General features: G+C 48.5%; 1 protein-coding gene across 1 annotated transcript; it reads left to right on the top strand.

The window, feature by feature from the left end:
- Positions 1–4,429: 4,429 nt before the first annotated feature.
- GPX7 (glutathione peroxidase 7) lies at positions 4,430–11,315 on the top strand. The gene is made up of 3 exons (XM_005543356.5): positions 4,430–4,597; positions 8,804–9,065; positions 10,710–11,315. Exons 1-3 carry the CDS (start codon positions 4,469–4,471, stop codon positions 10,871–10,873), a joined length of 555 nt encoding a protein of 184 aa, XP_005543413.1. The 5' UTR covers positions 4,430–4,468; the 3' UTR covers positions 10,874–11,315.
- The last annotated feature ends 1,940 nt before the right edge of the window (positions 11,316–13,255 follow it).

Genomic DNA, 13,255 nt, shown 5'->3' with positions numbered 1-13,255 from the left:
GTTGGGATTACAGGCATGAACCACGCCACCCAGCCTCTACTTTCAAAATATATTCAGAATCTACTTCTCCCCACCTCCACTGCCCACATGTCCCCTTATGAGGATTACTGCAATAGCCTCCTGACTACTTTCCTCATTTCAGTACTGCAGTCAGAATGATTCTGTTAAAACATAAATTAGAAATGTCCATTCCCTGTTTAAAACCCTTAAGTGGCTTCCCATCCCACTCAGAGTCAAAGCCACAGTCTTCACAATGGCTTGTAAGATGCTACAGTAGCTGTGTACCCATTCTTTACCTCTCTGATGTCATCTTCTGTTACTCTTCCCCTTGCTCACTCTGCTCCAGCCACACTAGACTCGTTGCTGTTCAGCAAACACATCGTGCCTGCTCCTGCCTCCAGGCCCTTGTACTTGCTGCTTCCTATACCGAGACTGCTCTTCTGCTTTGCTCTCTAACATTCTTTAGGTCTTTGCCCATATACCATTTTCTCAGTGAGGCTTCCTGATCATTCAAATTAAAGTTACAATCCCTCCTTACTCTAGTACCATACTACTCTACCCTCTCCCCTGCTTAATGCCATGTAAAGCACATGTTGGCTGGGCGCAGTGGCTCACGTCTGTAATCCCAGCACTTTGGGAGGCCAAAGTGGAAGGATCACTTAAGGCCAGGAGTTTGAGACCAGCCTAGCCAATATGGTGAAACCCAATCTCTACTAAAAATACCAAAAAAATTTAGCTGGGCATGGTGGTGGGCGCCTGTAATCCCAGGTACTCAGGAGGCAGAGGCGCAGAATCAATTGAACCCGGGAGGCAGAGGTTGCAGTGAGCCGAGATTGTGCCGCTGCACTTCAGCCTGAGTGGCAAAAAGTAAAGTACTATAGGTTTTGTATTATTAGTTTTAGTTTCTATTCTTTCTCTCTCCCAAAAGGCAAGTGAGAAGGAAGAAGCTCCCCCTGTACAGAGTCAGAGGTGGGGGTGCTCCAAAGCCGAGAGAGGAAACCCTGAGTACAGCAGAAACCAGCTAGTTACATGAGGAGGCTGGAGGAGGTGGTCTCTGATTTGCATAGGGCTCAGGGTATTGGTTTGACTAATTCATTCCTTTTTATGGCTGACTAGTATTCCATCGTATGTAGTATGCCACATTTCCTTTATCCACTCGTTGATTGACGGGTATTTCAGTTGGTTCCACATTTTTGCAATTACAAATTGTGTTGCTATAAATATGCATGAGCAAGTATCTTTTTCACATATGAGCTGGGTTTTGAAGCATAGATAGGAAAGGAGAAAAGTGCCCAGGAAAGAAAGTTACAGCTGAGAAATATTTAACTTTTTCTTCCCCTGCTTGGTAGAAATGCCCATCTATCCGGAATTTTTTTTTTTTTTTTGAGACGGAGTTTCACTCTTGTTGCCCAGGTTGGAGTGCAATGGCGTGATCTTGGCTCACTGCAAGCTCTGCCTCCTGGGTTCAAGCGATTCTCCTGCCTCAGCCTCCTGAGTAGGTGGAATTACAGGCATGCGCCACCACTCCGGCTAATTATGTATACATGTGTGAGCCACCACACCCGGCTCATCTATCTGGATTTTAACAGGAAATAGCTTGGCCAAACTTGCAACACTCCAAGTTATATGAAGTAGAATTTGAGAACTCCTGGTTACTGGACACTCGAGAAGGGGCTGAGTGAAAGGCACAGGTGGCAGGAAGAGAGCCCATTGGTTCCACAGGGCAGAGAGAGAAGAAGAAACCATTTAATAGCTGTAGGACCCATCACAGGCTTAAGGCTCCCACAAGAGATGGGGAAGAAGGAGCAGGATGGGCAGGGGCACCTTTGCTTGCCACACTCTAGAGAGTGACTTGGCACTCAAGGCCCTTTTCTATCCTGATGAACCTTCCAATCGCATCTGCCCCACACCCCTTCTCACCTCAAACAGCCAAGCACTTCTCTCAGACTCTGTGCCATCATAGATACTGCTCTTTCAGTCTGACATTGTTGCCCTGATCCTCCTAGAGAATTCCCATTCCTCTTTCAAGATATAACTCCAGTGTCACCTCACACCTCCAGAAGGCCTTGCCTGGCTGCTCAGGCTAGGTAGCAACTGCCTCTGGGCCTCTTAGAGGTAGCCCTGGAGCTACGTCAACTCCAACATCTGGACCACATCTGCTCTTGCCCTTTCCTATCCACTCCACAGAACAGCCAGAAGGATTTTTTGTTTTTTTTGTTTTTTTTGAGATAGTGTCTGTGTCACCCAGGTTGGAGTGCAGTGGTGTGATCATAGCTCACTGAAACCTTGAACTCCTGGGCTCAAGCAATCCTCCTGCCTCAGCCTCCTGAATAGCTAGAACCACAGGCACATGCTACTGCACGAGGCTGTTAATTTTTTTTTTTTTTAAACAGAATCTCACTCTGTCACTCAGGATGGAGTGCAGTGGCGCTATCTCTGCTCACTGCAACCTCTGCCTCCTGGGTTCAAGCGATTCTCCTGCCTCAGCCTCCCAAGTAGCTGGGACTACAGGCGTGTGCCACCACACCTGGCTAATTTTTTTTATTTTCAGTAGAGATGGGGTTTCACTGCATTAGCCAGGATGGTCTTGATCTTATGACCTAGTGATCTGCCTGCCTAGGCCTCCCAAAGTGCTGGGATTACAGGTGTGAGCCACTGCACCCTGCCTAATTTTTAAATTTTTTTAAGAGACAATTCTTGCTATGTTGCCCAGGCTGGTTGTGAACGCCTGGCCTCAAGCAATCCTCCAGCCTTGACTTCCCAAAGCATTGGGATTACAGGTGTGAGCCACTGGGCCCTGTCGAAAGAGATCTTTCTATGACATAAGACTCACAGTGATACATCCCTGCTGAAAAGAACCTTCATTTCTTGGTTTAAAGACCATAGCCCTTACTGTGGCCTACTAGGCTCTGTGTGATCTCACTCGTGCCTGCCTCTCCACCTTCCCCCCTCATCCGTTGTCCTCTCTGTTCCAATCAAAGGAGCCTTCTCTGTTACTCAATGCACCATGTTCCTTTCCCCGTAGGACCTTTGCACTTGTACCTTGCTTCATTCTGGCCAATTTCTACTCATTCTTCAGCGCTCAGCTCAAATCTCCCTTTTTCTGGAAAGCTCTCCTTGGCCCTCCAGGCTAGTTTAGGTGGTACTCACAATAGTAATTTTATATTTATAAATTATTTAATTTAAATATTTTAAAGCTATTTATAAATTATTTAATTCCCGTGTCTCCCTGGATAGAGATCATGCCCCTCCTGTTCATCCCTGCCTAAGAGGCACCTAAAGCAAAACTTGGCATAGAAAATGTGCTCAGGAAGTTTTTGTTGAATGATCACAGGAGTGCTTAGCCCTTACCACATTACATGAAATCTGCAGTTTACCTGGTTTCTCTCACACCAGCCTGTGAGTTTCTGGAAAAAACTCACAGCCTGTAAGTACAGGATCCAGCCCCATGCTTGACATTTCATGGGCTCAGCAGGGGTTTTCTGAGCAGGGGAGACATTGTGATGTGCTGACTAGCTCCCCCATCACTGAGGACTTAGGACAGACACCAGCTGCTAGGAGTGCTGTTAGCACAAAGCCTTTAGTGTCAGCTTCTCCACAGACAGGGCCATCTTGGCCCTTGTTGCACCCCTTGCCAGGTGGCCCCACATCCAAGGACTGATAAAGGCAGGGTGACCTGACCATCTTAGCTCATCTGATGGGCTACTCTAGCTCCAGAGTCCCTGTCGAGTCAGCTAAGACTGTCTTGGGGCCTGCATGGAGCTCACTACTTTCCCCCTCTGCCACTCCCATTCCCTCCCATCCTTTCCACGCGTTGATCCCAAAGGTGCTCCCTCATAAATATCCTGCACTCCAATCTCCATCTCAGAATCTGCTTCCAGGAACCTAACCTTCAACAGGCCCTCGGTCCTCTCTTCTCCTTCTCCCAGCCATCACTTTCAGGGAACATGCATTCATTCACCTGAAGTTTCCAGACACCATTCAACTGTTAAAAGTGTTTCGCATCCGTTTTTCTATTACTTCCATCCTATACTGACTAGGTGGATCAAGAAGGGGGGTTAGCTCCACTTAACATGTGGAGAAACTGAGGTCGGAGTTGGCGTGTGACCAGGCCAGCCTAAGGCCACTGCACGAATGAGAAGCTCAGCTCTCAGATTTTTGCCTCCCTTTCCCTGCCAAGTCGCTGCATCCTGGGACAAGAGGGAGCCTAACTGAAACGAACTCCGGTCTAAGGGGACAGAATCCTGAAACCCTGGCTCTGGGGTCCGGGGCAGGGGGTAGCTGCCTCAGGACAGACGGGGAAACTGAGGTCCAGAGCCAGACATCCACCGCCTGCGGAGGAGAACCAGAACGGGGCGCGTCCTGCCTTGCGGGTCGAGCGGCGCCAGAGCCGTCTCCTCCCGCCCCCCGCGCCGGATCCCCCCGCCCCGTCTTTGCCCTCGCGACGCCGCCACCTCGGGAACAAGCCATGGTGGCGGCGGCGGCGTGGCTGCTCCTGTGGGCTGCGGCCTGCGCGCAGCGGGAGCAGGACTTCTACGACTTCAAGGCGGTCAACATCCGGGGCAAACTGGTGTCGCTGGAGAAGTACCGCGGCTCGGTGAGTGCGCAGGGTCTGGCGGCGCCGCGGGGCCCGGCCTCGCCCTGGCGGGGCCTGCTGGGGGCGCCCCGCAGCCCGGGCCCCCGCGCGGTGTGGCTCCGAGGGCGCCCCAGCCGCGCGACCGCCAAACCCCGGCCCCCGCCCCACTCGGCAGTGACCCCCGGCGCGGCGCCCCCATCCCGCGCCCGGCCTGGCCCAGCCAGGCCCGGCCAGCGGCTACGTGGCACGGCCCTGGCGTGGAGGAACCCAAAGCGCTCGCAGTCGGCGCCCACTTTGCTACCGGCAGCTTTGGGCAGCGGGGTCCAGACCTTCGCCGAGAGGCCGGGCACCACTGCCCAGCCTTTGCCATTCACGGGTGGAAAAAGTAAACGTTGCATCGTGCGGCCTTTCCCTCTCCCCTCCCCACTTTCCGCATCTGAAACGGGGAGTGGCTGATTCGGAGTCCACTGAAGAACACTGTGGAGATGAATGTGCAGGGCAGAGGGTGTTATTTCAGATGCACGGAGACCTCACACGGATCATCCTTGGGAGAGGGCACAAAGACCCAGAGAGGACAGGCATTCGCACAAGGTCACACTACACTAGAAAGACGGGGTCTGGAAGAGAACCCCACAGCCACATCCGGGGTCCTCTCTAGGCCAAGTCCTTAGATGGCAGCTCAGGGGCACAGTTAAGAGTCATCCAGGCTAATTGCCCCCTCCTTACCAAGAGGGAACCTAAGCTCAGAGAAGACTTCGGAGAGGAAGGGTATCTGGGTTGAGTCTTTGAACACGAGTGGATTTTAGCAAGACTAAGAAGCAAACAGAAAGAAGGGTGGTGAGTGGTGGGGCCAGGAGTTCCAGCTGTTGTGCTTCAAAGAGTCTAAAGCTGGAGGCTAAGAGTGGTGGAAGATGAGGCTGAAAGGATTGGCAAGGGACCAGGCGGGACCTTGAACACTACATTGAGAGGCCTGGATGTCACATGTGCAATGAAGAACTCCCAGAGTGGACCTCTTCAGGATAGACCTGGGGACTCTTGTGTGAAATGGCTGGGGAGTTGAAATCTAATGAACAGGTGGGCCAGCGTCCAGTTTTGGATGAACCACACAAAAATGGATGTCAACATTTTTCTCCTGGGAGCAACACCATCTTTAGTGAAGACCAGTACTCTATAAGCCTTGAAATTTTCGATTATGCTGGGAGTCTTGGGGGCAGTAATCCCCGTCCTGACTGTCCCCCAGAGTGTCGTGAGTTTCAAATGAGATGACGGCGTGGATGTGGATGCACTTAGTAAACTCTGGAGTGCTCTGCACCTGTGTTTGGTGGATCCCAGCAGGAACTTCATTTAGAACTCTGGACAAAGAACCAAGAACAGGGCCCATTCCAATTCAGGCCTCCTGTTGTCTCTAGGGCAGCTCACCAGAGAGCCTCAGGTTTAGCGTCTGATCAGCTCTGCTACTTATTAATTCGTTGTTCATTATTGAACACCTACTGTATACTAACTAGATACTAGGTCAGCCCCCGGGGATACAGTGGTGAACAAAACAGATACGTTTCCGCTAAATGGAGCTTACATGGGTTGAGGAGAAGAAAGAGATAATAAACAAGGAACTGAGAAATGCACAAGGTAATTCCTAGTAGTAGTAAGTGCTAAGACCAAAATAAAAGAAGGTCACACAACTAGTAAGAGAATTAGAATTTGAACCCAGACAGTCCAGCTCCAGAGTCTATGCTCTTAGTTGCCAAGTTCAGCAGTAAACCAGTAATCCAGAAAAGCTGTAATTGGTGCTGAGTTAACCCAAGCTAGGCCTGCTGCTTGGGCAATATGCTCCTTCCTTCACCTACAAACATTTACTGGCTCCAACTACATGTCTGACACTGGGTCCAGCTCTGGTGACATAGCCTTGAGCAAGATTGATATGGTTGATGCCCTCAGGCTAACTGGGACTATAGTTATTTAGACCAGTATGGATGAATGGCTGACCACTTGGGAATGTGTGGGGTTATGTATGTACTGGTAGGGCTGAGTGTAGAGTGTGTGTGTGTGTGTGTGTGTGTTTATGAATGGTTTATTTGTTTACTTCTTCTGTGTACAAATCTGAGTCTGTGTCTCTGCTTGTATATGTACATATGTAAATTAATTGTGTACTTGGGTGTGTCTGTCTGTGTTTTGGTTTCTAAGGACCAAGCTTTTCGGTTTCAGGGATGGAACTAGAAGCCAGATTTCCCCCTTCCAAAAGAGTGGGCAGACATGCAAGGTGTGAGTTAAAAGTAAGCAAGCTTTGGCCAGATGCAGTGGCTCACGCCTGTAATCCCAGCACTTTAGGAGACTGAGGCAGGCAGATCACAAGGTCAGAAGTTCGAGGCTAGCCAGGCCAACATGGTGAAACCCCGTCTGTACTAAAGAAATACAAAAGTTAGCCAGGCATGGTGGCGTATGCTTGTAATCCCAGCTACTTGGGAGGCTGAGGCAGGAGAATTGCTTGAATCCGGGAGGTAGAAGTTGCAGTGAGCCAAGATCATGCCACTGCACTCCAGCCTGGGTGACAGAGCAAGACTCCATCTTAAAGAAAAAAAAAAAAGGCTTTAATGTTCTCATTGCCCAAGGATCCATCAGGGGGAAAAAAAGGAAGAACCCTAACTGAGGAAGGGAGTTAAGAATCCCAATTTTCACCATTCCAGGTAGATTATGGTGTATGCTGACCTCAAACTGAGGAGGTTGTTCTAATAGCCAGTGGCCCCAGGCATGGATCCTTTCTTACCTGGTGGAGATAGGGTACAGGAGGTACAACTCAGTAGTTCAATCATCTAGCCCAGTAGTTCTCAACTAGGGGTGATTACTCGCTTTAGGGTACAATTGGCAATGCCTGGAGACATTTTTTATTGTCAAGACATTTTTTATTACATCTAGTGGGTAGAGGCCAGGGATGCTGCCAAACATCTGACAATGAATAAACAGGACATCTCCCTAACAACGAAGAATTATCTGACCCAAATGTCAATTATGGAGGATAGGGCTAGACTGCCTACCACAGGGTAGGGTTTAAAATCCTTTAATAATATATACCTAGAAGCTAAAAACATAGCATTTGAGCCAAAATTCTAATCACATTATTATAATCAAGGTCCATTAGCCAGCTTTATATTTATTGCCTAAAGTCTTTAATAAATTTAGGGATTAGTCTAGTGATAAAAGAAAGTGGTAGGCCAGGCATGGTGGTTCATGACTATAATCCTAGCACTTTGGGAGGCTTAGTTGGTAGGATTGCCTGAGGCCAAGAGTTTTTGAGTCCAGCCTGGACAACATGGTGAGACCTGTCTCTACCAAAAGTAAAAATTAAAAAATTAGCCAGGTGTGATGGCATGTGCCTGTAGTCCTACCTATTTGAGAGGCTGAGGCAGGAGGATCACTTCAGCTCAGAAGTTTGAGACTGCAAACTGTTGGGGGTATGTCCTGTTATGATCATGCCATTGCTCCAGCCAGGGACCTTGTCTCAAAAACAAAACAAAACAAAAAAAAGTGGTATTGGTTCTCTGGAGGTGGGGGGGACAAAAAGGGATGAGGGTTCTTTTCTCAAGAAAACCTGTGTCTGTCTATGTTCCCATGCAGGCGTTTGTGTTTGTGTGCACACTTACTCATTCAGCTGAAACTTAGACTTTTTCATATGCCAGGCCCAGAGATGAAGTGGACATAGCTCCTGCCCTCAGTAGGTTCACATTCTAGAAGGGAGACTGACACATATACAGGCAACCACAGTGCAGAGTGGCGAGTGCTAGCTGTCTGAGCCAAAAATTGAGCCCAGGTCTGCCTTTTTACCCCCTCTTATCAGCTCTCATTATGTGCTCGCCAGTATGTGTGCCTCTGTCTGTGGATGTGCTGCGTGTGTGGGCATGTGTGGTGTTTGCTAACATATGTTTGTATCATGGCACGTGTGCATACCTATTTATGTATGTTGTATAATTATGTTCACAGATGTTCATGTATGTGTGCACATACCTGTAAGCCCCTGAATGTTTGATTTCATATGTGCCTGTCTGTGTGCATGTGTTTGTGTATGTGTGAGAGCACTGGACACACATTTACACATGTGTACACAGTGTTCTTGTATGTGTGAGGCAGTATTAACTGTTGAGGGAGTCACATATGTGGATGTGTCAGGGCATGTACAGGTTCATACCTCTTCACTGGCTTGTCTGGGCTTTGTTTTGTTTTGTTTCTGTCATACAGGTATCCCTGGTGGTGAATGTGGCCAGCGAGTGCGGCTTCACAGACCAGCACTACCGAGCCCTGCAGCAGCTGCAGCGGGACCTGGGTCCCCACCACTTCAACGTACTCGCCTTCCCCTGCAACCAGTTTGGCCAACAGGAGCCTGACAGCAACAAGGAGATTGAGAGCTTTGCCCGCCGCACCTACAGTGTCTCATTCCCCATGTTTAGCAAGATTGCAGTCACCGGTACTGGTGCCCATCCTGCCTTCAAGTACCTGGCCCGTAAGTCGTGGTTTCTTCATCCCCTCACACCTCCCTGGCTGAGGCCATGGCTCCCTGGGCAGCAGAAGCCACTGGCTGGCTGGGTGACCTGAGGCCCTTCCCCTTCCTGATCCTCTCAGGTGGACTAATGCTTTGTTCCAGCACTAATCTTTGAGGAGAGTGGAGGCAGGTACAAGCTGAGGGTTATTCCTGCCTAAGAATATCTCCATACCTGCTGCCTCTCACTTCTCCCTCAGAAGTCACTCTTTTGGACTTTTCTAGGATCCTGTTTTCACATTCAGGGGCTCCTAGAAGGAGACATTTAAGTCAGTGTGATTTAGATGAGTTTATGGACATATGATGGAGAAACCAAGGCATAGACAGGGGATGCCACCTGCCTGGAGAAAGCTGACCAAGATGGCGGACAGGCATCTCCACCCTGAGTCAGTGGTGGAGTGTGTAGGCCATGGAGGGAGACCTTCTGAGCTAAAATACCAGATCTTAATATTTGAGAACTAGATCCCTTCTCCAACTGCAGAAGCCTCAGAGCTGCAGAATGGGGTCATGGGCTAAGGTTATCGTTCTGACCCTGTTTCTTCCCTCAGGCCTTCTCCTTTGGAGGCCCCATTTTTGCCTTTTCTCACTCCGTGCTTCTGGTGGCCTTTGTATCCCTTGCCACCACCCCACCCTGCAACCCATTCACCTGGAGGAGTAAATGAGAAGCAACAGTGCAGCAAACAAAAGGTCCCTTACTGAGGCAGGTTTGCGTTTTGCTCTGTGGCTCAGTCCTAATGTTTATTTTTTTCTTTGTGTTCTTTTATTAGTTCCTTCCCAGTTTGCACAGTTATAGATCAAACCCGGCCTTGCTTTTAGAAGCACCTGGGGAGCTCTTAAAAATGCACAAGGCTGAGACCTACTGAAGCAGAGCCCAAGAATCTTTATTTTAAGCACTCTCCTGCTCCCCAGTGATTGTGATGAAACCAGTCCATGGACTAACATTTGGAAACCATTAAAACTGAATTAGAGAATAGGGTGTAGATTATTCGGTAGTTCGAAGTCATTAATAAAGGAGGATTTGATACCACTTTATCAAGCACATCACAGAATCCTATAGCAGTCGTTCTCAACCTTGGCCCCACTTTGGAACCTCCCAGGGGGGCTTTTGAAAAATGCTGATGGGCCGGGCGCGGTGGCTCAAGCCTGTAATCCCAGCACTTTGGGAGGCCGAGACGGGTGGATCACAAGGTCAGGAGATCGAGACCATCCTGGCTAACACGGTGAAACCCCGTCTCTACTAAAAAAAATACAAAAAACTAGCCGGGCATGGTGGCGGGCGCCTGTAGTCCCAGCTACCCGGGAGGCTGAGGCAGGAGAATGGCGTGAACCCGGGAGGCAGAGCTTGCAGTGAGCTGAGATCCGTCCACTGCACTCCAGCCTGGGCAACAGAGCGAGACTCTGTCTCAAAAAAAAAAAAAAAAGAAAGAAAAGAAAAGAAAAATGCCGATGGCTGAGCCTCATCCACAGAGATTCTGGTTGGAGTGGTCCGGGGTGTGGACTGGGCATCAGGATTAGCTGCCACCAGGGAAAGATGGACACCGAGAGTGAAATCCCAGGAGAGGGTACACAGGGTAGCACACTTTGCTCTCCTTCTTCATTTTTCTCTAGAGACTTCTGGGAAGGAGCCCACCTGGAACTTCTGGAAGTACCTTGTAGCCCCAGATGGAAAGGTGGTAGGGGCTTGGGACCCAACTGTGTCAGTGGAGGAGGTCAGACCCCAGATCACAGCGCTCGTGAGGAAGCTCATCCTACGGAAGCGAGAAGACTTATAACTACTGCGTCTCCTCCTCCACCACCTCATCCCGCCCACCTGTGTGGGGCTGACCAATGCAAACTCAAATGGTGCTTCAAAGGGAGAGACCCACTGGCTCTCCTTCCTTCACTCTTATGCCACCGGTCCCATCATTCCTGTGGAGGAAAAATTCTAGTATTTTGATTATTTGAATCTTACAGCAACAAATAGGAATTCCTGGCCAATGAGAGCTCTTGACCAGTGAATCACCAGCCAATAAGAACATCTTGCCAACTAAAATGTGTGGCAAATAGAAGTATATCAAGCAATAATCTCCCACCCAAGGCCTCTGTAAACTGGGACCAATTATTACCTCATAGGGCTGTTGTGAGGGTTAGGATGAAATATCTGTGAAAGTGCCTAGGCAATGCCAGCCAAATAGGAGGCATTCAATAAACAGTGTTTGCATATAAACCAAAAAATAACTTGTTATCAATAAAAACTTGCATCCAACATGAATTTCCAGCCAATGATAATCCTGGCCAAAGGTTTAGTTGTTGTTATTTCCTCTGCATTATTTTCTTCATTACAAAAGAAATGCAAGTTCTTTATAAAAATCCAAACAATACCTCATGATATAAAATAAAAATGAAAATATCCTCCTCATTTCCCATCGTCTCGCTCCCTAGAGGTAAACAGTGTTAGCAGTTTGGTACAAAGGCTGCCAGGCCTTTGGTTTTTTTTTTTAATTAAGCTAGTCATTATTGCCCAATAAGAATTCACTGAGTGACCGGGCACGGTGGCTCATGCCTGTCAACCCAGCACGTTGGGAGGCCGAGGTGGACGGATCACCTGAGGTCAAGAGTTGGAGACCAGCCTGGCTAGCATGGTGAAAACCCATCTCTACTAAAAATATAAAAATTAGCCAGGTGTGACCGGGCTCAGTGGCTTATGCCTGTAATCCCAGCACTTTGGGAGGCCATGGCGGGTAGATCACCTGAGGTCAGGAGTTTGAGACCAGCTTGGTCAACATGGTGAAAACCCGTCTCTACAAAAATATAGAAATTAGTCGGGAATGATGGCAGGTGCCTGTAATCCTAGCTACTCGGGAGGCTGAGGCAGGAGAATGGCTTGAACCCAGGAGGCAGAGGTTGCAGCAAGCCGAGATATCGCCATTGCACTCTAGTCTGGGCAGCAGAGAGAGACTCCGTCTCAAAAAAAAAAAAAAAAAAAATTCACTGAGTAACCCACTAGTCAAAAGTACACCTCAATAACAAATAGGCAAAGGAGATGAACAGATAGTTCATGGAAGAATATAGATGGATAATAAGGATATGAAAAGATGTCCAGCCTCATTCAAGTTCAAAAGATTTTTTTTTTTTTTTTTTTGTGATGGAGTCTCACTCTGTCGCCCAGACTGGAGTTCAGTGGTGCAATCTCGACTCACTGCAAGCTCTGCCTCCCAGGTTCACGCCATTCTCCTGCCTCAGACTCCTGAGTAGCTGGGACTACAGGTGCCTGCCACCACGCCCGGCTATTTTTTTTATTTTTTATTTTTTGTATTTTTAGTAGAGACGGGGTTTCACCGTGTTAGCCAGGATGGTCTCGATCTCCTGACCTCGTGATCTGCCTGCCTCAGCCTTCCAAAGTGCTGGGATTACAGGCGTGAGCCACTGTGCCCAGCTGAAAGATTTTTTTAAATGATAATACCCCCTGGTTGGCAGGGATGTGAGGAAATGGACATTCACATAAACTGTGGTATGATAAACTGGCACAAATGTTCAGAGGGTGATTTGGCAATATCTTTTAAAACAAAATGTTCATACCTTTTGTTTTTGCTTTTTGTTTTGAGACAGGGTCACACCCTATTGCCCAGGCTGAAGAAGAGTGGCTCAACATAGTTTACTGCAACCTTAGCCTCCTGAGTGGCTAGGACTGCAGGCACATGCCACCATGCAACAGAGTGGGACCCCAACTCTACAAAAAAGTATTAGCTGGCCATGGCAGTGCATGCCTGTAGTCCCAGCTATCAGGAGGCTGAGGTGAGAGAACTGCTAGAGCCTGGGAGATCAAGGCTGCAGCGAATGGTAACCATGCCACTACACTCAGTCTGGGTGACAGAGGAGACCTTGCCTCAAAAAAAAGGTCTGTGAGTAAATTATGGTACAAAACCAAACTATAAACTAATATGATTATTAAAATGAATGAATGAAGTCTATACATGCTACCATAGAAAGTTGTCCAAAAGTGAAAAAAGGATAAGTTGTAAAACAGAATGAACACATGCACGTACCTGGAAAAACGAGTATGAACAAGTGTAATGTTTTTATTAAAAATTTACAATGTGGCCGGGCGCAGTGGCTCAAGCCTGTAATCCCAGCACTTTGGGAGGCTGAGGCGGGTGGATCACGAGGTCAGGAGA

The sequence above is a fragment of the Macaca fascicularis genome, chromosome 1, assembly GCF_037993035.2.
Source record: "Macaca fascicularis isolate 582-1 chromosome 1, T2T-MFA8v1.1".
Lineage (NCBI taxonomy): Eukaryota > Metazoa > Chordata > Mammalia > Primates > Cercopithecidae > Macaca > Macaca fascicularis.
Note: the sequence above shows the minus strand (reverse complement) of the source record. Positions and strands in the feature narration are given on the sequence as shown.